Source organism: Carassius gibelio, chromosome A7 (assembly GCF_023724105.1).
Source record: "Carassius gibelio isolate Cgi1373 ecotype wild population from Czech Republic chromosome A7, carGib1.2-hapl.c, whole genome shotgun sequence".
NCBI classification, from domain to species: domain Eukaryota; kingdom Metazoa; phylum Chordata; class Actinopteri; order Cypriniformes; family Cyprinidae; genus Carassius; species Carassius gibelio.
The window spans coordinates 17,870,361-17,898,080 of NC_068377.1; the positions used below are offsets into that span (position 1 = coordinate 17,870,361).

The 27,720-nt window shown below is 36.4% G+C and overlaps 1 protein-coding gene across 1 annotated transcript; it reads right to left on the reverse strand.

Annotated features, from left to right (window-relative positions):
- Window positions 1-14,577: 14,577 nt before the first annotated feature.
- Window positions 14,578-23,897, reverse strand: ca7 (carbonic anhydrase VII). Its single transcript, XM_052601392.1, has 7 exons — window positions 23,731-23,897; window positions 20,723-20,920; window positions 18,611-18,729; window positions 18,404-18,499; window positions 17,721-17,783; window positions 16,877-17,032; window positions 14,578-15,656 (listed from the first exon to the last, which is right to left on the reverse strand). Exons 1-7 carry the CDS (start codon window positions 23,765-23,767, stop codon window positions 15,534-15,536), a joined length of 792 nt encoding a protein of 263 aa, XP_052457352.1. The 5' UTR covers window positions 23,768-23,897; the 3' UTR covers window positions 14,578-15,533.
- Window positions 23,898-27,720: the final 3,823 nt, after the last annotated feature.

Below are 27,720 nucleotides of genomic sequence, written 5' to 3' on the forward strand. Positions count from 1 at the left end.
GAACACATTTTTCCAACAATATATTTTAGGTATTTATGAATAATGGTACAAAATGTGAATGTTTTTTGGCATAAATGCATGTCAGGTAGATTAGTATTGCAGGGGTTTTTAATAATTTCTGACATTGCACAGTGGTCTTTTTATTAGCAGCTATTAATCTACCACAGTTAAAAAAGAACTCACTTCAGAGCCACTTCAGCCATTATTTTTTAGGCTACATGTGCAGAAGACTGGAGTGACATTATAGGACAAGAGTCATAACTGTGAACCTCTGCATTGGTTTGTGATTTCCTTTGCCTATTTTTAAAATAAAATAACATTTTCTTGTCCGGTTGGCCTGATCTTCAGTATGTGCACCTCTGTTATTATTTGTTTTATAAAGCAAACTTTAAAATGATGAGGTTGTAAATGGCATTTACGGTGATTTAGGTGGTCGTGTGATTTGCTATTTTCAGAAAGAGGCCCCGTTGCTTAAAATGCCTGCCAGCTAATGGCCCTAGTTATCTCTCAAAGAAAGCTACAGACTTGGGGCTAATAGAATAGACCTTTCCATTATTGCATTACGAGGTCAGCTAGTTGCTGCTCAGTGAAAATGGTGCCTGGCCATGCTAACTGCATTAAACTGAGTTTACACTGTGGAGAATGCAACGTGCTTTACATCTCAGATGGTCTGTCCTTGTCAAGATCTCTAAATGCCAGCATGTTGAACAGAAGGGTTGACTGTACAACACCAATGCAGTAACAGTACTCATTTCATAATGTTCATGCAGACTTTGATAATTGCTGTTTACATACATATATTTTCTAATATTCACTGTTGTCCATGGCAATGCCAAATAATGCTATATGTGTGTGTGTGTGTGTGTGTGTGTGTGTGTGTGTGTGTGTTGACTGCTGATCTAAGTATGTCAGAATCATATTAAACATAATTTACCCAACCAAACATCATATGTGTTATTCAGTTTAACTTTGAGATGTTCAGCTTTAGTTAAAAGCATATTGTTAACTCTCTTTCTATTGAGACTGATGACATAAGCACCAAAGACGGAGTGGCTGTTGTGATTGGCCTGATTCTAACATAGAGGCGTGATCACACAGCTGGAGAAAATGTTTGGCGTGATTCATAGCCTGGCTGAAAGCCGTGAATCAAAGATATATGTGACAGCACAACACCGCGCAAACATAATAGCCTCATTATATGTTGTATTCCTGTATTCCTCATTAGGAGGCCGACATTAGTTTTGTTTAAACCTTTTTATAGGCAGTGCTGCATAGCGAATACTCCTACTCCTACTCAAGGGGTGATCTTAATGTTATAAAAAGCCAAATGATGCTATTCTTCTGTACCTTGAATAGGAAGTTTCTGCGGGCACATCCGCTGCATTGTCTCAGTTGTCATAGAAACAGCCCAACTCTGGGATTTAATTCAGATTGATTTTTTTTCCCTCTTTTGAATGAAACACTATTTTGTATGTCATTCGCTTTTGTGTTGAAGATATCCTGCGGAGCAAAACTAGCGCTTAAATAACTGGGTTTATCCGCACCTTTGACAGTGCACTCAAAAGTGTCCTTCTGCAAAACGAAAAGCTTCGTCCCAGCCTGTCTGCCAGACATGAAAAGCTACAGTGCAATTATTATGCGCACAATGTGACAAAGAACATGACTGAAGTGCTCAGGACAAATACAGCTCTGTCCTCAGATCAATATGTGTATTTTTCTTTACTGCACAGCTCTTTTTCAGCGCTCCTTCCTGAGTGAGCCAGAATGTAGAAAGCAACAGCATAGCCACCTACACACACTCTCTGGGCTCAGTCTTTCTACAGTCATATGCCCAGTCGCCCACACAAGCCGCCCACTGTCTGAGTCTTTACTAGGTGGTGTGAACACAGGCCATCACGAGCAGACATATAGCTGCTATGTGTGGGATTGCATCCACTACCCTGAACGCATGTGGGCCAAGTGCATTATCATTGTGATATTTTCCACACTGACTGTTACGTGCCAATAACGCACTGATTCATCCTTTATTATTCTGTGAGATTTGGCTTTCAAGATGGAGCAGTAGTATAAAGCTGCCCGTTTACAGTTAATTATGTCATACGGCATACATTTGAATATTTTATAGGATAATATAATGGGATAGTTCACCCCAACATGAAAACTGTATCATTCCTTCACCCTCATGTCACCCCTATATAATAAAAGTCAATGGGGTCCAAAACAACATTGGTCCCCAATTTTAATTTGTTTTTTTTTTTTTATATGGGTTACGTGAGGGTGAATGGATGATACAGTTTCCATGTTTTATGGAAAAAAAAAACTGTTTAGAATATCTTCTTTTGTGTTTTCTGCAGAAGAAATAAAGTCATACAACATGAATGAATAAATAATGATGACCGATATGATTAAAATTTAATTAAATATATATATATATATATATATATATATATATATATATATATATATATATATATATTTATATATATATATATATATATATATATATATATATAGCTACCACAGTAGTAACTGTGACAGAATTAATTCATATTATCATCAACTAATCTGTTTGCCAGTGCATTTCATATCAGCTCTAAGAAACGATATTTTCATGGCCATAGAAAATAACTTTCTTACACTTTCAGAAATAACGTTCTTACAGTACTGCATTGGAGCATGTAACAAGATCAGGAATTGGGACATTATCCAAAAGGAGTGACAGAATCAGAAACTTGTGTAATTTGAGCACAAATGTTTTATTAATTAAACAATAACACATAACTCGTCTAAAGAAACAAACAAACAATCACACATACATGTGGGGAAAGGCAAATGTGACTGGAAAAAAATTTAACTGGGAATGGAGCTATGAAAATGAGTAATTTAACCAACCGAGTGAAACCATCAGTGCAGTTTTTCAGTGGGGTCTGTTTTGTTTAGTTAAATGTACGATACTTGGTTTGAAGTTTTGATGGTGTTGGTATTGCGTTCACAGTCGTCCAGGGTTTGAAGAGTAATGTACTCCAAAGATTCTGACTCAGTGCTAGTCTGGCGGGTTTTCTCCCAGGTTGAAAGTGAAGACATGACTGTAGTTGAGGCCTGCCAGACAAAGAGGTCTCATACCCCAGAAGAAATTAATAGTATAAGGGAACATGGCGTCCCACACAAGCAGCAACCAGAAGACGAAGCAGAAGAGCAGCAGAAAATGATGTGAGATTGAAGTCACTGATGTAGTGGCCTTTTTACTTCTGTGGAGCTCACACTTTCCGGGGGTATTGGAGCCATTATAACATTACTGATATGTTGTATACATATCAACAAATAATCATTTAGATCATCAAATACAGATTCCTACCAAATGCCTATACCAAACATGACAATATAGAAAATATACAATAATGACACACACACAGAATGTCCTAGTGATATGTATGTCATTCATAGAAGGTTTTCTATGAAAGAATGGGGGAAAATCCAGTTGTATGTGTCTTTCCTGCAGGGAAATGGAGAGAGAGTTTCACGTTTGAGCAATAAAACCAGTGTTATCAGATGATTTGTCATTGCTTGAGGCCTGTTCTGCCTTTTTGTTAGTTGCTCTTCGGGGGATGTCCACAGAGGGGGTTTGCTGGATTATTCCTTAAATACAATGAATAAATGTGTGCCTGCTTGGTCCAAATGAAACATTACTAAATCTACAAAAATAAATTAAAGCTAACTATTTATAGCACACACACACACACACACAAACAACAGTAATAAGCAAAATTACAATTACAATTTTTTTTTACTAAAATGTAATGTAAATGAGCAGCATGAAAATGATACTATAATAACACAGGTCTGCAACACCATTCAGCCTTTGTAATGATCATCTGTATGTCCCCCACGAGAGGCCTTGAACCTTGTGGCTCTTAAATGTGACAAGCAGAGAGCTTGAGCTCAGTTTTTCCATTTGCTCAGGCCCTCCCTTTAAACAGTTGACCTCTGACCCTTTCACTTACAAGCAGGCAGGCTGAGAGCTCAACTGGAGAGTTTTGTTTTGTTTTGTTTTGTCATGCTGTGCTCTTCCAGGAACAACAGCCCCGATGTGGCTGCATTAAAAGTTTAGATAGGCCGGTTGGACAGCTGTTCAGCTTAGATCTCCTGCAAAGCCTGCCTGACCCTGCCTTTCTCTCCCTCCTAAACCCTGGAGACCGGCAGACGTTCTGCTCTCATCTGTATGGTGGCTGCTCATCCACACGGTCAGTGGTGAAAATCTCTAAATAAGAACTACAGGGACTCCAAAGTATGAAGCTAAATGATGAATCCATCAACTTTCATTAAATGAGTTAATTCCATAAATTCACTAGACTACAAAATAACTCGCTATTTAATCTAGTTATAAACAAAAATAAGTTTTCCACAAATGTTCAAAATTATAATCTAAAAACTTTACAGCACAAAAGTTATACGGATCACTATGACCTCTTTGGAGCAGAAGTGTTGTTAAACTCACAGAGCCTATTTATTTTCCACAGAAGAAATAATGGTATTGGAATGACATGAAGGTGATAAAATATAACTAAGGAAAATTATATTAACATTACTTTGTTTGCTAATGAAGACATTTATGGGCAAATAATTAATTATTAAGGCTTTTTTTACTCTCAAAAACATTAAAGGAACACTCCACCGTTTTTTGAAATAGGGCTTATTCACATTATTTCCTACATTTAGATAGGTGGGCAAATGCATTTTTGTGTCAGTGCATGCATTGTTTTAGTTTGACTGGGTCGGCGTTAGCTTAGCACAATGAATGGAATCCTTTGTTGCCAGCTAGCATGGCCTGAGTAAAAGTGATCAAAAAAATAAAAAAACCCACCTAATTACTTCTTGTGGCCTGCGTATTCACAACGAGTACAAATAGCGATCCAGATTAACACTAGGCGATTTCCTAGGCAGATATTGACTTGGGACTATATTATGGGGAAGCACAGGCGAAGCACTGCTACTTCGGCGCAGAGATATCACGCAACACATGAAAACATCAACTCTATGTGAATACAGGTATAATATGGGTCGATCTATACATGCGTCATGATTAAAATAATCACTTACTCTGTGGACAGCTGTCCATTTGGTCCATTCGGCGTGGGGCGTTTTTTCCGGTTCACTTTGTCACACCGGAAAAAAAAATAGAGTACTGCAGAATGGATCAGCGCCGTGAAATCCTCTGTAGATGTGACACAACTTCGGGCACGCTCATCTTGATCTGACGTGTTGAGCCTGGTCATCAATGGCAAAAACATGTCCCACTCTCTACAGCACAGACACTCTATTTCCGTCGGCATAGATTGGCATATTCCCCCACATTCACACCACCAGTTCATGTTGGCTCTCATCCTCACGTCCTCAGGCTGTTGAGCGATCGCAACTAATACACGCGCATATAAATTTCACTCGCGGCTGACTTGACGGTGTTTTTCTGAAGTGCGGCTGGCTTGACCGCAGTCTCCTACTGTCGTTCTATTTCCAAAGCACGCAGCTCGTCTTCTGTAAACTCTGGTTCAAATAGGTATGGTTCTGGTTCTTGACTGTCTGAGAAGTCACCCTCTTCGTCTCTCTCAAAATCAGCCATGTTCATCGCCATTCGTGTACTGTAAGGAAAATAGCCAGGCAGCTACTATTCACGCCGGTATGTTGACGGAAGTCGTGGGATTTCATGTGTTGCGTGATATCTCTGCGCCGAAGTAGCAGTGCTTCGCCTAAGCAGCAGTGCTTCGCCTGTGCTTCCCCATAATATAGTCCCAAGTCAATATCTGCCTAGGAAATCGCCTAGTGTTAATCTGGATCGCTATTTGTACTCGTTGTGAATACGCAGTCCACAAGAAGTAATTAGGTGGGTTTTTTTATTTTTTTGATCACTTTTACTCAGGCCATGCTAGCTGGCAACAAAGGATTCCATTCATTGTGCTAAGCTAAGCTAACGCCGACCCAGTCAAACTAAAACAATGCATGCACTGACACAAAAATGCATTTGCCCACCTATCTAAATGTAGGAAATAATGTGAATAAGCCCTATTTCAAAAAACGGTGGAGTGTTCCTTTAATTAAATATCATTGACCAATGACAGCTTCTCTAAAGCCAAAGCCATCCGAAGAATGACCACAGATGGAGTGCCACCTCCTGATTTATAAGGAAATCAATAATAGGGTATAACAGTATAAAAACTTCATAATCTCGGGAAGAAGAAGGCGGGAACCAGCGGACATTCAAATGATTGAGAGTTTAATAATAAAACAAACACAAAACATGCCGACAGTCCTTCGCGGACGGTTAAGTGAAAACTCTGAGTATGTTAACCCTGAAATGAGGGAAACTCTAGGTTTTCTGTCTCATAATGGGAGGTTTCTCAAACCTGAGAAAGCAGGGTAAGTCAAGCACGCTTCTGAAAGAGAGCTAACTTATTCTGAGAGTCAGTTACCATGGTAACTTACTCTATGGACCTATCCTGGTCTGGAGCAGGTTTTCTTCTGTAAACCCAGAGTTTATTTGGGTCTCCTCCCCATTTTTAAACACTTAATTGATGCACGCTGGAAAAATGCTCTTCTTACTAAGTGTTTTTTTTTTCTTCTTTTTTCCCTCCAAAGTATATAAAGATTGATTTTCTATATAAGAAAATGATATAAGATACTTAGTCTTGTTTCCTTGGGCGGGGTGATCTAAATTTCTTTGACGGGAGCTGTGCCATGGTGGATCATAATATCGGCGCTCCATTGATAATGGCTTTTTATAGTTGTGGTGCACATGCTTAACTCAGAGTCAGTCAATGTAGAGTTGATTAAACCAACTCATTTCAGCTGTTCTGTTACTGAAAACTCAGAGCTTCCAATCTCAGGCTAAGTCAACTCAGAGTTCAAGTTTAAACTCAGAGTTAGTTGAACCTCTTTAATGAAACGGGCCCCTGGTCTTCTCTCGTCCTTCACTGTTGTCGCTCCTCTTTTGTATCCTTCTCGTCTCCTCCGTGGGACTCGAGACCAATGATTGGAGCAGGTATTGCTCATTTCCCAATCACTCCACCGGCCTCGCTCCGTTCCCCCGGCTCTCGGCCCGCCCCACTCCTCACATAGGTTAATCCATAATAGAAAAAGAAAAAAAAAAAAAAAAAAAAAACAACAAATTGAAAATTCAGTCTAATTGCAAACTGGTTGTCTTTTTAATTAACGTTCATAATTAATTTTTGACTGATTTATTGATTTCTCAGTGTTTTGTCTTTAGTTTCTCATTTAAATTTGGTCAGTGAGTTGCACAAATAGGCTCCCGCTGAATGCTATACTGAATGGTAAACTGCTCCTTAACCTGCATTAAACCACAGAGTGTCTGTCTTCGGTAAGATCAGCTGTTTCTCAAATATTACTTTCCAGTACCTTTGCCTACATCCCAGGCATGAGACCGATTTCAGGTCACCTGTTATTTCAGCCATTACCAAGGAAACACCAGAGCTGAAAAACAGAATAAGAGCGAGGAGTCACCCTACTCGCACCCCTGGATTTCGGTTGGTGAAAATTGAATGTACTCCTGTACCATGTTAGCAGGTGATGAGAATGTGGCCATTCTGTTGAGCACCTTCTCAGGAAACTTGAAAAATGGACTGCATTGACTATACAGATAAAGACACAGTTGACAAGAGAGCTGGACAGAGATCAGCCAGAATCCAGTTTTAGTTTGAATACAGCTTATAGTGTCATACAATAGACGGTGATCACTTTTTATTAGATCTTTTATTACATTATTTGTATTAATACATTCATGGTTTATCTTCATAAAGCTCTCTCATTTCATCCTGTCATTTGATTTTTTTTTTTTTTAAGAAATGTATTTTATTATTTACATGTCAGTCAGAAAAGGTTAATTCCCCACTTCTAGTATTTACCAGTTTGTCTAAATAATACAAAAGTACTTTGGACGGCAAGTACTTTTGAATTTGAATCGTATTTTTAAGTAAGTAGTATTTGAATGGAAAGAATGTGAGCAGCTGATTTGGCGTTAAGTTAAAAATGGCACGGTTACGGTTACGACTGTTGGCGAAACACATGTGCAAGGCTTTTCTCTCAAGGTGGTGCTTTCCAGCATCAAAGCTCTGGTGGACATGTGACCTACTGAATGGTGACTGGAAAGCATGCAAGTGCTACTGTCAACACCAGTGCATAAATAAAGCTAAAGATAGGGCCTCACCAACCAGCTACGCTTTTTATAGGGATGCTTTGATTTATAAAAGGCAAAGGGGTCTATTTTTTGACTAACCGGCCTTCTGATGGAAACTTCTGATGGATGCATGACTGACCCCCATGGCCTGAGTGTGTCTGGGGTTTTTGGGAGATAGTGATTGGTGCAGAGTGAGTGGCATACCAGCCAAAGTCTGAATGTACTGGAGGCCATCCAGGAAGAAATGCTATTGCAGTAATGGACTCCTGTGGTGGAGGTCCTCAAGGAAAACCCTTCAGTCAAGTAAGATGACAGTATGACAGTGATAAGCATGGGATTATTTTCCCATTCATGGAAAAAAAAAAAACATCTTATTTTTATAGGTACAAATCTTTAGTTGTACAGAATGGCTTTCACCCTTGTAAAGCAGCGTTATTTTAGTATAAGTGAGAAACTATTCGTTTTTATTCATTTTTAAAACATTTTATAAAAAAAAAAAAAGTTAGATTTTTTTTATTTTTATGTTGTACGTTTCGTTTCTTTAAAGTACATCCTATATATATAAGATGTACTTTAAAGAAACAAAAACTAATGAAAAAAATTACAAAAAAATGTAAAAAAAAATATTTGATCTGATGTATATATATATATATATATATATATATATATATATATATATATAGACATCAAATTAGACTAAATGGAAATACCTTGTTAATTTGCTGAAATGAAATAGGTATCAGGTTTATTAATATTTTATTTTTTGTTTATTACCAGTTACCTGTAATAATTATAATCTTTCATCTATAATAAACTACAGTCTTTCTGTATTAGATTGATTTTGAGATGTGAGGCTCACTGATTCAATAGCCAAAACTAAATATGCTCAGTAATTAGTTATAATTAAATTCAAATATGGCCCCTTTTACTTGGTTTAAATGATCAGTATTAAAATGAATACAATAAATGAAGCAGTTAGAACAGTTAAGACATAAGTGACCTGTGCGGTGGGAGACTGACCATTCTGACACATCTGAGTGTTGTTCTTTGGGTGAAAGGTTAATGTGATGGCATGTTCAAGAGGGCCGCTTTTCAGCTGACAGAAAGCAGACATGTTGGCCACTTTGTTCCTCCCATCATAGGCTCAACCTGAGTGAATTCAACAATCAAAAAAATTGCAGAAATCTGGATGTATGTACACAAACCGTTTGTAATTGTGCGGGGGAGAGGAAATCATACATAAATTAAATCAGTGTTGGTTTAAAAGTGAGATGTCACTGCCTGTCTAATGAATCATTTCTGGTGAATGCTGGTACGTGCTGCACATTTACGTTCTAAAATCCTTTTAAAGTGTTTATAAATGTCCCGCTAAGGGTAGTGGAACACCCTGGGTGTGTCATTTCCAAAATGTTGCAAGAGATGATACATGCTTGAATATCCTTTACACCTTGCCAGTAATACCAACACCGCAATATGACCCGCTTCTCTGTCCCGATGCTATGATGATGCCAATTCAAATGGCTGGACTGTGAATCAGCGAATTAGTAACAGAGCGTAACTAGGCCATGTCACTGTCCTCAGAGCTGGTTACATCAGGAAAAAACCCCAGACTGGCTGAATCTTGTGACTGACGATGGCATCCAGGACTATAATAAAGTAATTCTCATTAATGAAAACTGTATGTGGGAATCAATCCCTCTTAGCACCTCTGACAATATTACCGGTGCATACATACAGGCATGCCTGTGGTTCTGCCCAGATTCGTACTTCTCAGCAGAGCTATTTCAGCAGGACAGCCTCGTACTAACCTCGCCAGGCCTGTAAGCGTATACCCTGCTGGTATGTCAGAGAGGATACGTGGACCACCCCTGACCCCCGACATAGGGACCAGCATGATGAGTTATTGATGATTGACCAGCATGTGTAACTTCAGTGCAGTGACTAATGGTGATAGACTGTGATTCTGGGTCTGACTGCTCAAGATCAAGGTTGAGAAGAGAAATGAATGAAACGCAGGCGAATTTCACTGAAATCTCTCAGTGACGTGAACCTGGATAAAAATACCCGTGGAACATCATATTTCACAGAAACGCAGACGATGTTTCAGTGTCCTTTATTTGTCTGATGTACGAAGACAAGAAGATTGCTTGTTCAGAGGCATCGATGTGAAGTGTGCTGTGAAGACAGTGTGTTTGTTTGTAACCATGGCAGCATCAGCCTGTGAAGAGATATGGTCCAGTCAATTTAACCCGGCCGACATTGACTGCCCTCTGCAGTTGAACACTCAAACCTCCCGTCTCCTCACTCTAGTCTGCAAAAGGCTGAACAAAACAAGACAATCACTTACTGTGCACTAAAATAATGAACTGCTTTTGTGAAGAAAATTGCACAGTTTTGAGAGTAGTCTAGCTTTGGGACATACTACTGTACTTTGTCATAACTTAACAGACCACATGGTGACGTGCTTCCTGTCACTGTTTGAACTGCCGTCAATCATCTCGTCACGGTTAACATCCTCCACATTTGATTTCATTTGTTTTCCTAATATATTGGAGAGAAATGAAGTAGCATGTTGCTCTGCCGGTCCCGGGTCTTTCTTGCTGATGATTCTCCTCATGTGTTTGCATAATAATGCATTTAAATAAACTTTTTTTTTTTTTTTAAGTTTGCAACGTTGTTGCAGATGAAATATTGCATAAATATTTTTCACTCTAGATATTGATTATTAATCAGTTTTATCTTAATCTCTCCACGTAAAGTGATGGTTCATCCTAAAATGAAAAATCTGTCATCATTTCCGCAGCCTCATGTTGTTCCAAACCTGTATTTTGTGAGTTTTTCATATCACATTCTTGCATAATCACTATCTTGCAGTTGAATACAGCGTTTGGCCCTCTAAACAGCTTATTAAAAACAGAAAGAAAAAGATTGCTTTGAGGTTAAATGTCAGTGAATGGTTGGCTGTTGGTGTATTCTTAGCCTGAGAGATAAACAGGATCAGGAGTGTGAGGCTGCATCTAAAACATCACAACATTTCATTATCTGTAGTTTCGTGACCATGTCTCTTATCTCACAACTAACAGGGAGCAATAGCATAGGTTTGTTTATAGAGTCTGCTTTTTGTATCCCCTTGGGCAATATTGGTTATTTCTCAGACTGAGACGGTGGTTGATATTATTGATATCCATGATACCAAAATATCAGCTTGCTATTTGTGTGACATCCAGATGCAGTTCACATTACATGCCACATTGATTGCGGCCATACGTTTTGTGCTTACTCAGGTGTCCTCAATCAGTGCACGGTGGCTATTCTGGGAATTCTATTTCTGCAAATATGTTAAATATATACTAGACATCCAGCCTCATTCATTGTTAATGAAGCTGCAAACAGAAACATTTCCACGAATCTGACTGCTCAAATAACAGACAACAGACAATGGAGACAACAGAGATATGGCTCCACCTGGGATCACTTAGCAACCAGAAGCATGACATCATCCCTTCATGTAAAGAATCAAATACTATGATGTCATCAGGAAATGCATGACCTTGAGAAAAGAAGGGAGTATGATGTCATTGGGTTATAAATAGAGAATGAATGTGATACAGGTTTGTCTATTGTTGTTATGTTTTAATTAGTGCAAATATATAATAAAATATAATACAACATGTTTTGACTAGTAAAAAATTATTTGTGTAGGGCGCCTATTGTAAAAAAAATAAATAATAATAATTAAGTACACTGAAGGCTTCTTGTGGCGCCTGGCTAAAACCTGTTTACTTTGTTTATGCTGCCATCTGCTGGGTGATGATGATCACACTGGGGAAAAATGATGGATACTAAAAATGTTTTTTTTGGAGTTTGTTTAACAAGTCTTTCTACTTCAGAATTGAATGCGTGTCACTTGCCATTTCTTTGTATTGTATTTGTTTCTGAATTTTTCAGAATTATGAATTATGAGTGAAAAATGTTGTCAATTTTTTTACATTGTTGGATTTACTTACATTTTACTCAGAAATCGCTAGTCCATTCTACAAATAATTAAAAAAAGAAACCGTGTAGACACCCTTCAGGAATAAGAAGTGTTGAGTGTAAGTGTTTTTAACATTTAAATGGAAATATATATATATATATATATATATATATATATATATATATATATATATATATATATATATATATATATATATATATATATATATATATATATATATATATATTTCAAAACATTAGGCTGGTCTACACAAGTAGTCTTTTACCTTGCAATTTTTTTTAAATAAGTATCATCAAACGTATCATTTTAATAAAAAAAATTTGCCATTTGGAACTAAAAGTGAACTCAGTTCCAAACAATGCAAGCAAAAATAAATAATTTAAGAACAAAGCCTGCTGGAAGTGTTAAACTGCTGATTGTGAAGGTGTGCTGTATGACATCATTCTGACATCATGGATGATATCACAACCACTATTTTTCTTTAAGCCTTTTTTTTTTTTTAATGTTCTGGTACTGTAACAGAAACTTGTTTCATAAGTGTATATATTGTTTCCTGAAACACACATGGGATTTACATACTGTGTCTGGAGCTGGAGTGTCTATAAGCTACTGTCCTGTAGAGTATAGTCCAGTTTGTCTCAACACACCTGCCAGTACGCCTAGACCTTAATTAGCTGGTTCAGGTGTGTTTAATTGGACTTGGAGCTAAATTCTGCAGGACAGCCCTCCAGGACTGAGTTTGACCACCCCTGCAATAAGCAGACATGTGCCAGCCGAGCAACTGCCCTTGAATGCTTTCTCCAGTTATTTCAGGCCTCCTTGGTGCTTAAAAAGACAAAAAAAAAAATCATAAAAGGAAAGACCTTGAGCAAATGTCAAGATCAGCTCCAGACAATATGTTTCAGGCTCTTTTATTCTGCTCATGTCTGCTGTGCGTGTCATGGACAAACAGTGAACACCCCTCAGTCCTCCTTATTATCCTTTCTTTCCCCGTGTAATGAGCCTTAGCCTGATTATCTGATGGAACAAGCCTGTGCTATTGAATATTCCACACTTAGACTCAGAGCGACAAGGTTAAACATTCTCCAGCCTCTGTCACTTCTAAAGGCTGCAAACAGTGGCTGAATGCTGAGCTGAAAAATGCTGTGCTGTGGAAAAGCATGTTAAAGCACACATGCTTTTTTGGTAAAGACTTGAGAGTTCATGGGATGTAAATATATGCAGTATTGTATGAATATATTTGGTATATAGACAACTGAGAATTTACAGATTTCAGATCACATTCAGGTCCATGGTGACTTCTTGACATTCCACTGAACGAACTTTTGAGGACAGAATTGCTTACTCTGCAGTTTCATGATCATAATAAAAGTTCATAATTTTTAGATAAATGTTATCGATCGAGAGTACAGTGGATAGGAAAAGTAATATTCATTTTATCATTGCAATGGAACATTAAATATTTTAAATAGAAAACATTTATAATTAATGCTGAATTAATAAACAGAGGCTTCATTGCAGATTTACTCTTTGGTGCATTTAATCTGCAGTGCAAGAGCTATAGGGTTTAAGTTTGTAATATTATTGGCACAGATGGTTCATAAATCACATGGTAGCCTAATGCATGATGTTGAACAACAGCCAGTAGTGGCAGCCAACGTGAATATAACGAAACAACAACCTGCCATAACAGATTAGTTTACAGTTTAGTACCATGCAACTTAATTTAAGGTCCATGTCTTCATGCTGCAAAACAATTGGTTGCATATGGTTTTAGGATGGAAATTCAAATTCACCCAGCTATTTCAACCCAAAATTAACACTTTTTAGACTGGCTTGAATGGGTACAACCCATCTCATCTACAAACTAAATGGAAGTTATTGTTGATCCATTTGTCACCTTATGAGGGCGCCAGAGAGGTACAGGAACCCCCTTTTTTAAATGGTAAATGGACTGCATTTATATAGCGCTTTCAACAGACCCATGGCCATCCAAAGCGCTTTACAAGTTGCCTCACATTCACCCATTCACACACTCATTCATACACGGTGTATGAATGACTAATGAATAACTAAAATGAATAACTAATACAAATCAACTGTCTGATTCAGTTACTGATTTATTTTTTACGGTGGTCATGAGATACTTGGAATCTTAAGGTGTGCTTTATGCAAGGTGAAGTAGGCTTATAATGTAGGCTAGATGAATACAAAAATAAATGAATACAAATATGCTGAATGTCTCAAGACACTCCTTGCTACCTCTTTTCCGTTTATTTGATTTTTGAAGCAAGCAGCAGGATCTTGTAACTTTATCTGACTGCATCCATATACCTGCGTCTAGAAGTAGTTTTTAATGCATAAATAATGACAAATAATGTCAGTCACAAGGATGGATTATTAAAATAATTTTATTTTGTACATGTTTAACATAAAAACTAAATGCAATATATAAAATATATATATGAAACCATGCCAGCCACCAAATACACCCAAAAGAAAATCCCTGCCATTCCAGCTGGATGATGTCTAGGAGTAGAGATCTTCCATAACACTCCAACAGCCATGCCAGAGATTCCATTAGGAATGACATTAATAATAGGAACTGTTTTTAAAGTATGAACAGTGTAATCAGTTAGTCATTTTAACCTTCTGTCATCTATCATCACCCTACTATTACTGTCAGAGCATTTATAAGGCTTCACTGACAGCACAGGGACATTCACTACAGCAGTGTTGATCAAAGATCCTGTAAAGATTTACTTCATGGAGTCACAACAATCAGATAAACAGAAGTGCTATCTACATTACTGAGGCATTTCAAGGTTTTCATGCAGCTTTCACTGTTAATGCAGTGCCATCCTGCCACCACCAGGACTATATTCCTGGAAGCACCATGAGCTTTACTATGAAAAGCTTAAATAACACCACACATGTCCTATATCAAAAGTTAGCAAGAGTCTCTGGTAGCGACTAATGGGTTACATTTCAGGATCCTGGTTTACTGACCCTTTCCTATAGCAGTGAGAAAGAAGACGACGGCAAGCTTGGACCCTTTGAAAGCACAAATATCTGCAACAAGGATCTGTTTGCACAAGCCTGTTAAAGGTGGATGAGAAGGGATCTAAAAATGTAGAGCCTCGGATTCAAAGAGCTCAATGTCAAAGTCAAAGTGTGTTTGAGGTCATCGGCCAAAACCTTTAAGCAACAGATAGAGAGTGACATGATTGAACAAACCCTAAACCCTTATTATTCATGCTTCAACTTCTGAGGTGATTCTCAAACAGTCTTGACACATAGTGGATCATAACTGGTGGTCTAGGCGGTCCAGGTCACCAGTAAGCAACCAAACTACTTAAAAGAGGCCCGCACTGTCCTGCCTTTCAGAGGCTGTGGTGGTCGGAAGTTGTTCTCCATGCGCTTTCGGTCGTCTTCTTCCTCTCCGTTAAACAACAGCATCCGGAACTTTCCCATCTAAGTCCAGAAGCATGAAAAACAGCATGTAAGAACGAACCTGGCAAAGCAACAAGCTGCACTGCAAAAGAAATCAACTTTGGTACCAGGTCTTATGTAATAGGCTTGGTTCTCCATGCTGTGAAGCTCCTGAGCTTGTTCTACTTATAGCTCATCAATCATTTTACTAAGCTGTACAAGATCAAAGTCTTGTGGCCTTACGCCAGACACACTAGGCCACTGGCACAACCATGCCGCCAACATGCCAAGCTTCCTTAATTCAATTACCTAGTACAGAGTCTGAGGGACTAGACAAGAGTCAGATCCCAAATCCATAGCAGTCTTTCTGGTCAGATGGACATAGACTTATGTATCTGAAATGCAAATCTAGTCATATAAAACAAGCAAAGGTCTTACCATTCAAAAGTTTGAGCGTCAGTAAGAATTTTTAAAACTTAAAACAAAATCTCTAATCTCTTATCTCTATTATCAAAAATACAGTAAAAATTGCTTGTTAAAAAAAGTTACATTATATATATATATATATATATATATATATATATATATATATATATAATTATTGATTTTTTTATATCTTCAGTGTCACATGAAATGTGTGCTACCTAATATTTTTGTGGAAACTGTGATATATATATTGTATATGATATTTGGAAATATAGGATATTTTTTGCATAATAAATGTCTTTGCTGTCAGTTTAATGCATCTTTGCTGTTTAAAAGTAAATGATTTCTGTAGTGTATGTTGCCCAAATCTGGGGCTAAAATCTGACCTCTGTACGTGTTGAATCCAGTGTAGGATTTCAGCTGTGTTTAATGTTTTCTGAGTCGAACCCCTCTCATTACAAAACGAGACACCTTTAAACTAGATACTTAGACTATATATTTCTTGCTATTTATTATACACACACAAACATATAATCATTTACTTATGCAAAATAAGTTACAAAAAACCGACACGCAATCATGTCAGCAGATGAGATCATATCTGACCAGATTCACTGTCTCCCCCAACAAACTGGGAAACTGTGGATTATCCCTAATTTACATCACTACCAATGATTTACCAATGCTTCCCACATCCATCTCCCTCCACAACCATTCATTTTCATAAACCGACATCTGTCAATAGACCAGACGATGGTCGTGACAAACACTAGCGATACAGTTTATAAATAAGGTCCATAAAGCGAAAGAAACCCTTAAGCACAAAAGCAACCCACCTGCTTATCTGACACATAAATAGGTTCTTTCAGCACAATCCATGTGACGCTCTCATACAATGGAGGGGTTGTGAGAGAGCCTGGGTATGTCCAGTACTCCAGACTGTTCGGCAGGAGGCTCTTTGGGTTAAAGCCCTTAAAATCAACAACACTTCCCTACAACAGACAAAGAATTTCAATAAAAACTGGCATAGAATTAGTGGACTGTAATGCAGAGCTTTGGGAAATAAAGATGCTCTGAACTGGGCTGTATCCACAAAATACTGAAGAAGACACATGCAAAAATATTTTAATAAGTGGTTGACTAATATGTTTTTCTTTGTTGTTGTTGTTGTTGTTTTTTCAGGGGCCAATTCTCAATATATTACATTTAGCTTTCTACACTATTGGATATTTGGCTGGGGTCTTTGCGTAAATTCAACAAAAATGTCAAACAAGTAAGAATAATCGAATAAAATGAATACAGTTAAATCATTGGATAAATTTAGGAATTCATAAATAAGGTAAAAAAAAATACTGAATAACCAGATAATTAAGGAAAGTCAAATATTCGGAATACAAAACCACTAATAGTGTCATAGACACGGAGAGGTGCTCATTTGAATAGAACCTGATTAACATATTTCAAGACAAATATTTCCAAATTAAATCACATGCAAAGAGGCATCTCTGTGTTTCCAAATTCATTCAGATGCAAAGGGGGGGTACCAAGGTTCCATATATGTTTGACAAGCTACCTAAAGACCTCTTCTGATCTAACATATCCATGCATGCATTCTCTCAAAAATAGCACAAAGAAATGTGTATTCTCCCAATTTTTTATAAACTACATAAATACACATACCTTGAATTTAACCATATACAAGGAATCTGTTATCTGATGAAGAGCGCTGTGCTCATCACCAATCTGAAACAAAAAGTCAAAAAAAAAAAAAAACATTACTAGAATAGGTACAATATGCATTTCACTGTATATATCTTCCTCTATTTGATTTGTGTCATGTTAAAAAGCGTCATTTTATGGATCTGTTTATTAAAAAACAAAAAAAGTCTCATCAAATTGAATAATGTGACTGATTCTAATACAAAACCACGTTCTCTTGAACTAATGCTGCATTATTTTGTTCTTAATAGGAATAGTTTGCCAAAAAAAAAAAAAATGCTGAAAATGCACACATAAATAGGCCATCCAAGATGAGTTTATTTGTTCATCAGAACAGATGCAATATGTTTCCTCTTAAATAGTATTTTATTTTATTTATTTATTTATTTTTTTTCATTAATTGATGGACTGGAGTCATCTAGATTACTTGTGGATTGTTGTGATGTTTTTATCAGCTGTTTGGACTCTCATTCTGATGGCACCCATTCATTTCAGAGGATCCATTGGCGAGCAAATGATGTAATGCTATATTCCTGTAAATCTGTTCTGATGAAGAAACAATGCACATCTTGGATGGCCTTAAGATGAGTTAATGTTTTGTTTTTGGTCCCTTTAAATGAGTGTTAATGCCCACTAAGACTAACTTCCAGAAAGATGCCAAGGACAGCCAGGCCATCAGGTGCTGCTGCTGCCTCACCAAAGGACTTGTACTTTATGGCATTCCAATGAACCAGATGAAGCTGGAGAGAGATGGGAGACAGAGTTCAGGCCAAAGACTGTGATGACGAAGACTGTGTTAACAAATATAATAAACCGTATATAGGCTACACAGAGATGTTCTGCCCACTCACCTCAGAAGCGTAGGTTTTCCCACCAACTGTATGTTCAGAGCCACTGCACCCCTTGCATCCCCAGTGGAAATGAAACTGTTTAAGCCTGTACATGTTTTCCAGAGGACCTCCCCGGATCACTGCCAAAAGGAAAGATCAGTCATATAGAATGTGTTTTTGGCATAAAAACAGGCAGCAATTAAAAACAAGTGCAATGTGTAGAGACAAGCTTCTCTGTAGTGCCATGTTGAGATGTGAGACACGAGCGCAGCAGTCAATCACATCGGTCTTTACATAGAAAAAACTATGGAAAAGCATGTGCAAAGAAATGCAAAAACACGTTCTGTGTGAATGCCCTCGACTTGCATGTAAAGTAAAAGTAACTTTTTTTTTAAATAATCACTTAAAGTGCAATGAAGAATGAAGAAAAATAGTATCTGAAATAGGTGCTTGGTGTATTGCATAACAAATATGTCTAACCACTGGAGTTCAGTTTAATGAGTCGAAGCAGAACATAATATATATACATCTTACACCACTGGAACCATGAATCTGTTTCCAGAGATCTCTTTCTCACTGACTAAACCATCAATGTCTGCTACCCAAACATTTACAGTGAACCTGTTACACAAAAATCACTTGTCTGTTGTTTTTTGAACATAATAATGTGTCCACAGTACTGTGGTAGTAATCCATCCACTCTGTTTGTTATTTTTACTCATAAATCAGAAACAGGAAAGTCTCTTGAAATAAGCAGTTCAAGAATGTACTCCAAAGTGACGTCACAGGCCCCTCTCACAACTGGCAACAGATCTGCCCTATTAGCTTAGTTCCTGCCCTGAGTCAGCTGTACACGGTCCACCATGTTTATCTCCTCACCAAAGCATTTAACAGCAGTATTCAAGTGAGAAATGTATTCTTATTGAAGCAACTAAAGTTATTCAGTCAAGAGCAGTGAGTGATTTTCTATGTTTCTTTTGGTTTATCATATCCTATTAACAGCATAGACAGCAGTAGGTACTTTAATCATACTAATGTCACTTTAACACACACATCCAATATACAGTGCACGTTTTCTTTCCCATCCGTTGATTTTCACAGACATAACCGACTGTGCTTATGCAAACTTTGTGTTTGAGACATAACCTTGTGTGTATTTGAGAGTGTAAGCAGAATAAGATGTAGAATTGAACTTAGTTTAGCGACATGCTATCTGTGAGCCTGGTTTATGTGTGCGTGCTTCTGCTGTGTGTGCTCAGAAAATCATATATCAGAAGATTAAATTGATATGGTTTTAAAATGCATGCAAATAAAAAGCTTTCATGATGACGAAGAACTGCAATGTCAAATGAGACTGACCACGATTGAGCTTTGATAATCAAAACCAAACAGATGTTTTGTTTGTTGTTGCCTACGCTAGGCACGCGCTGTAAAGGCACAGCGCCATTCTGGAAAGGGGGCGGGGAAAAGCAGTTCATTTGCATTAGCTCATTAAATATACATGCAAGAAAACAGCATGTTTTTCCTTCCACTCAAAAATGGCATTTATAGCTTGGAATAATAAATTAACTATGGGTATTCTGAGCTGAAACTTCACAGACACATTTAATGACTGCAGAATGAGTTATTGTTTTTATGTGAGTAATTTAATACACCAGTCATTATATTCCAGATCTCAAGTGGTAAGGTGAGACGGGAACTGAAATGACAGGGTCATCTGTGCAGATAAAGCTACATTTTTCAGTTTCAGTGGATCAGCTTCAGTTTTCATTTTCATTTTAGCAGTATATAAAGTTTTTAGTCATTTTAGTTTTCTGAAGTTTTTTTTTTTTTTTTTTATCTAATTATTCAAATTATTATTATTTTTTTTTTTATCTAATATTTATATTTATCGAAATTCAGCTTGAATTAACTAAAACAATTTTATACATACCATCTCACAGTGGTGTACAACATGAAAGCTGAGAGTAAGAAGCAGAAGCTTGTGTGTAAAAACTTGAATATGAGAAGAATAAAAAAAAAAACACTAAAACTTGCCATCCCAAAGAATTCCTCTCCAAACATCAGGAGACCAATCAACGCACCATGGCAGTGACATTTTAAGGCAGTAATAATGTTACCACTGATACCAACCTGATCTCTCATCTGAGTCAATGAACTCCACCACCACAGAATGGCCATTGTTTGATATGCTGACAGAGGTACAGTTGTTGTAAGACAGACAGATAGGAGACAGTCTGGCATCAAATACAGCTTCTGAAGGGACTATATCAATAGGCGATTGGCGGTTACCCTCTGCAATGGGATAGTCTTTGTACCATTCTGATGGACCTAGAAAAACAAAATCAAGCAACTAGACATTAATGAATGTGAATTGATTTCCAAGTTAATTTTAAGGATACAGACATGTAACTTACTGTATTGTTATTTACTGCTATCTGTAGTTATCTACATTACATTAGATATTGTTGTGTGTGTGTGTGTGTGTAATTTGTGTGTGTGTGTAATTTGTGTGTGTGTGTGTGTGTGTGTGTGTTAAATTTTAGACATTCTGTCAGATACATTATCTATTATAAGTTGCATTGTACCATTTTAATCTGAATTAAAATATTTCATAACATATGCTGAGAATATAATTATGCCTTTAGGAAGGTAACACATGGCTGACAGTTTTACAGCCTAATTTAACATGAACTTATGTGAAGCTTTGTGATCAAGAAGCATGCTCACCCCTTGAAATGATGATGCCATTATTAACTTTAAAAGGAGGTAAATGTATAATAATAGTATGGGACATAACTTTATGGATTATCAATAATGTTTTTAGTCAACTTAAAGCTAAACATAAATAAAGAAAGATTATAAAGAAAAAAGAAATGCAAACTTTTATTTCCATATAGTTTAACCAGGCATCTTCATGGTGAAAAAATAAATAAAATAAAATAAAATAAAATAAAATAAAATAAAATAAAATAAACGCAGTATACTCCCGTCTCAGAATTTTTTTTTTATTTTTTTTTTTTATGTATTTGAGTTAGACACACATCTTATAGTACAAGTGTGACCCAACAACGTTTCTATGTCTTCGAATGTTTGTCTCAGTGAATTGTAGCAGGATGCAAGTCTTGAAAACACATATGCCTATAGCCTGTTTACGTTGTTTAAGCAGCAGCTATCCCTTTAAAAGATAATTGGGGTAATCTTGCATTACCAATGGACTTGGAAACCAAATATACACTAAATCTATAGACAGATGACTGGACATATTAATGAACGACAGAGAAGAAGCACAAAAACTGACCATTGAAGGCTGCTATACATGAGTTTGTTTTAGTGACACGGTTAGTTAACTGGTTTCTGTTTTGCAAAACAGTCCATTAATAATATTAACTGTAGCTATAATTGCGCTTGTTACTAATTTGGATGCAACACTCATCAAACAGCTCTTAATATAATCTAATCAGGTTTCTTCATTTGGTGTAAGTGGTGAATGGCATGGTATCTGAATGAGATTTTCCTGTACTGGCAACCCTGTTCACACCAAAAACAGAAAACTATCAAAAGTGGCCACACCAACAGACAACAGTGAAAGTATGTTTATTCTGAACATAACCACAATACACTCTATAAAGTCTAAGTAAACTGGATATTGCAAACAATTTTTTTGTGAAATTAAATAGTAAAAGAGAAAAAATATATTAAGGGTAAGGCTTGAATTTGCACACATTTGTCACCATCTCTAGCTCCCAACAAACTGACGGTTGCAATAGCCAATGCAGCAGTCTCAGTCCAGAAGTCAGGGTGGAGCTTATAGCATCATAATGGTTTAGTAGCTACTATGGTGGTGCTTATAGTTGAGGTGAAGTTAGGGCAGCTGGGGCGGGTTATCCTATCTACAGCTCCACCTTAACTCCTGGTCTCATACTGCTGCCTGGCTCTGCTGTCCAAAAACCATATGGTGCCTTAGTCATCTGACAAACTGAAGTCATCAGAGGAATGCCATTCCTAAGAGGAAATCTTTTTTTTTTTTTCAGATTTTTGATTACTAAAATATGAAGACAATCACATATTTTGGTGGATTAACTCGAAAGGATTAATTATTCACCACAACACTAGTAATGTGTAGGCTACTAACAATTCGTTGTTGTTGTTTTGCTTTCATGCTAAATCAGATCGATTTTAAAATAAGTTTCTGTTAAAATGCATCAGTGTAAATGGATTTTGACTGACTTGTCAATGTTTTTATTCTGCATTTGCTTGAAACAAATATTTATGAATAAAAGTGATTCTAAAGATATATTTCATTGATGTCACTGTCGTTCTAGAAGTAAGACATGTTTTGTCTTAAACCCTTTTCCTACGGTGATTGACTTCTGTAAAAATGCATTTTCATGTAATTAAAATGCATACAGATGACGATTTATTCACGGCGGAGGAGCGAGTTATGCGCTTTTCACATTTATATAAATATTTTATTATTGTTATAATAATAATAATAATTATTATTATTATTATTATTATTATTATTTATGACATTATTATACATATACATAGCCTTTTATACATATGCAAATATATCTTTATTTATACCGTTTTTTGGCTATAGGCTATAGTAAATAATGCACACATCTGTAGGCTACATTAAGCTGTTCCAGATTCATACACATTATTTATTACTATTTAATTTTTATTTTCTTTCTGTTCTCATGTCAGACGTGTATGTTTGTAGCCTATGCATGTCTATGAGCACCTCGTGAGTTTGCGCACACCTGGCGAATAAAGCTGATTCTGATTATTAAAAAAATAGGCTAATAATTTTGTCTTAGGTTCAAGTGGTGTTCTGTCATGGATTTTATCTCTAAATGATGGATATATTATCAGAAAGGTAAACATAAGCATAAGATAAACATTTTATCTATCTTGTCGGCTAAAATGGAAAGTCGTGCAAACCCTAATTTATATGAATCCATATCGGCCTGATACATATTTTTAACGGAAGTTGCAAAAATATATTTGCATTTCTTGATAGCAGCTTCCACTCTATAGTGGTGCAGTGACGTAGGCTTTTATTCTCGAAAACAGTTACCAGCATTTCAAAAAATAAAAGTAGAGTAAATTAAATGACCACGCAATTAACTTACCGTTGTCCTCCCCATATCCCCAGTGGTTGCCAGTCATTGCTCCCTCTTCTCTGAACAGGGGATTGGATGCTGGAAAGAGCGCAGAAGTGTGCTGTCTGCGAGTGTGTGAGTGTGCAGTGGAGAGCAGTGTGTGTGGATCGAGTGAATGTCAGCGCTAACAGGTGAATGAAGAGCGCTGTGATTGATTGACAGATGAGCTGATCCGGTCAGGCCCCGCCTCCTCTAAAGCCGATTGCACTGTCCGCGACAAGACTTGCCTTGACTTGTTAAATAATTACAATACAGCTACTTTGATTTAGTAGCTTTTAACTGAACTGTCGACAAATTAATCATTTCATCTGAGATTTGAATAGAAAAACATCAAGGGCGAATTAAGTGAGCATCACTGTGCCCTACGAGCACTTGACATGAGCACTCGGAAGGGAGCACATAATTATGTGGTTGTGGACATTTAGCACTGACATTTCATTTTGTGTCTGAATGTTTTGGTAACATTCAAAATGCAGAATAATAGCTTATAAAACTTTTGCTTCAAATAGCCCAGCCTTTTATTTATTATTATTATTATTATTATTATTATTATTATTATTATTATTAATCAATTTTTTTTTTTTTTTTTTTTTTTTTTTTTTTATTGATTGATTGCTAAAAGACAACGGGAGCTACATGTGCAAAACTCTAACTAGTTTGCACTAGCAAAAGTCACCTGAGCTAAACAGTTCACATCACCTGCAGAACTCATTCCAAGCAACACAACTCTTAACACATGGCTCAAAACAGACTCGGTGCAGCCAAACACTACACACAACCCTCAGTGAGAGAACACACACTGTCAATCAGAACACACTGAGAGGAAAAACACTAGCATCAAACACCAATACATAAAAATTCTTTAAGGTAAATGAAAATTAGCAGTTTGCTTCAATAGTCTGCAGTAATTTACGGAATTACTGTAATGAGAAAAAAAAAAGGTAGAAACTAAAGTACATACTGTAATTTGGTCCACATGAACTGCTGCTGTGCAGACTGTAGTTAGAGTTTTGCACATGTGACTCCAGTTGTGCTCACTGTCATTTAGCAATCAAAAAAAAAAAAAAACTTTACATTTTACATAAATACATATGAAAACTATGTACATAAATACATAAATTTTACATTTACTGTATTTCACGTGGGATATTTAGTGTGGCATTTGGTAGAAACAAACAAACATGACAATATGTAAGGAATATTTCCTGTTGGGTTTAAATAACCGCTGCAGCAACAGAACTAGGCCTAACTGTTGTGAAAAACTTTGATAACCTTCATTGCTGGATGTGGTAAAGCAAAATATCTGATGTATATGGGTAGCAATTTATAAACATTTGCATTTAAAATTAACTTTTGACTATTATAATGATTATTATAATATAACTAATTAATTATTTTAACTAATTAATAATTATATATGTGATGAAACATGATAATTTCATGTGTGTGTGTGTGTGTGTGTGTGTGTGTGTGTGTGTGTGTGTGTGTGTGTGTGTGTGTGTGTGTGTGTGTGTGTGTGTGTGTGTGTGTGTGTGTGTGTGAACTTGGCTTTTATGTACAGCTACTACCCACTACTGGAACCTAGTGACATGAGACTGATGATTACATCAAGATATATATATTTTTTCCACATTCAAATAACAGATTCTAGAGAGAGAGATGAGGACATATGTCAAAATCGTAAGTTAGCACATGTGAAAACAGCTGTGACAGCAATAAAAATATGTAACGCTAGCAAAAAGTGCACAATGATGAGACATTTACCCTTTGCTCTAACAGCATGCTATACTTCAAAACAATGAGTTGAATATGATGCAATAAAAATAATGTGTTTGAGTCAAAGCTGTAGTCTGGACGGCTTACCTCAACTCCTCTATAACTGTAATTTCCAAAATTATTAACACCAAAATAGCTACTTAAAACCTAGGCAGCTTTTAGTTTTAGAACCAATGAAAAGTTCACTACATATACCACATCAGAGATACAAATGTAGAATAGTCAAAATAAGAATAATTCAATGCAACAAGAAACATTATAAATAGGACATAACAGGACAGTCACTGAGGTTGGAGATGTTGTCACTGTACTGTTGCAACAAAAGTGTAAAGATTTATTTACATTTATGCACTTAGCAGAAGCTTTTATCCAAAGCAACTTACAGTGCAGTCAGGCTATACATTTGTTTATTACTAATGTGTGTGTTCCCTGAGAATTTAAACCACAATCTTTTGCTCTATACTGAGCCACAGGAACACATTTATTCACGTCTATTTATGACAACACTTTACATTTGATATATGGCAGATGCTTTTTATCCAAAGCATCTTGCATTTCATTGAGTGTAATCAAGTTAAGTTCACATGTTTACTGGGAACTTATCGTGAGAGGCTTAAGAAAGAAAGAAAGAAAGAAAGAAAGAAAGAAAGAAAAAAAACATTTTGTTTCTTGAAGGCCACTGAGGAGGCGAGCGTCCTCAGGTCGGAAGCTGTCTTGATAAAGTGAAGTTAGATCATACAAGGACTTGAAGTACAGAAAAGATACCCATGTTGAGACTTTTCCTCTTCATCTGTGGCTCACAGGGTGAAAAATTCATTGAATTATGGTAGATGAAGGTAATAGTGATTACTATTAGGCTATAGTCAAAGATAAACGATGCTGAGATTTATTTGTTTTGTAATAAACTGTAGCTATTTTGTGAAAAGATGTGGTGTTATTGACCCTATTGTGTCAGCATTAGAGTGAATTTGTGTAAACTGAGTCACATTTTGAGACAGATGACTATGAAAAAGTCAGTCGTTCATCAACATTTCAAATCTAATCCTCATTTTGTGACCAAGTGTTCCTCTGAATAAACATCTGTTGTCCTTTTTCATGTAGTAGCCTTATTAACAAATCAAATTCTTGTGAAGAAAAAAAAAATATGGTATTACAGTTTTTTTACAATCGCTATGACAGTTTTTTCAATACCTTTAACAAGTTTCCTAAACTCTTAACACGGTTAGCCCAACATCCGTCTTTGTAGGCTATACAGTTAACACATTTCTTATTGCTTTGATACTAAATGCATTCAGTGAAAACCAATTTAAAATGCTTGAACACACAAGCTCAACCAAGACCAAAACAATGTAATTTTACAGTCAAATTTACAAATGCTTTCACACTGTATGTCAGAACAGATAACATCATGTTCTCATGTCCTTATATTTTAGTTTTCGCTCCTTTTCTAATGTCCTGTTGCAAATAAAGGCTTTACTGCAGCAAATCTGTGTCTGTAATTATTTATTTTTTATACATAAACTTTACAATTTAAAAAGCTACTCTGAGATGGTCATTAATTTTTTGTATTGAATTTCTGCAGCAAAAGAAATAAAATGCATGCATTTACTAAATCCGTCAAAACAAAAATGTAGAGAGGCTTTAAAAGAAACTATAGTGCAAAACACAATCTATGATCAATACAATATACTGTCTATTGTGTAAGAGCAGACCTGACACATAAAATAATGCAGTTTCTGTACTTTATAGTGTTTTTTTTTTTTTTGTCATTGTGTTATGATTGACTAAAAGTTCCTGTTGGAAGAGAACAAGGGTTAGTGTTTTGAATAATTATTTGATTTTGAAACATGTGTGCAGTGTTTTGTTAGACATAGTGTATTGTGTTAGTTTATTACAGTTTTTTACAGACGTTAGGACACATTTCCCACAGTGAGCACAACAGAAGTCTATGTGGGCTAAACTGAGGATCAGTTATCATTGCTTTGGCACAAAATGCATTCAATGACTACATCTCTCAAATTTCATGAATTCTTTTCTCACTCACACACAACAACCGCCAAAACTCTTTGTACCTATGGGCCAATTTGCACATGCTTACATACTGTTTTCAAAACTGTTAAACTTATGTTCAAAACAACATAATACAAAACTGAATAAGACAGCAATTTACTAAATTTCTACAAT

What these genes read in the sequence shown, in the direction of transcription:
- ca7 (XM_052601392.1), bottom strand. Translation starts at nt 23,767, where the DNA reads ATGACTGGCAACCACTGGGGATATGGGGAGGACAACG. An exon ending in TGTATATGGTTAAATTCAAG is followed by an intron (nt 17,033 to 17,720) that starts GTATGTGTATTT and finishes TGTCTGTTGTAG; the next exon opens with GGAAGTGTTGTTGATTTTAA. An exon ending in TTTATGTGTCAGATAAGCAG is followed by an intron (nt 15,657 to 16,876) that starts GTGGGTTGCTTT and finishes TTCTGGACTTAG; the next exon opens with ATGGGAAAGTTCCGGATGCT.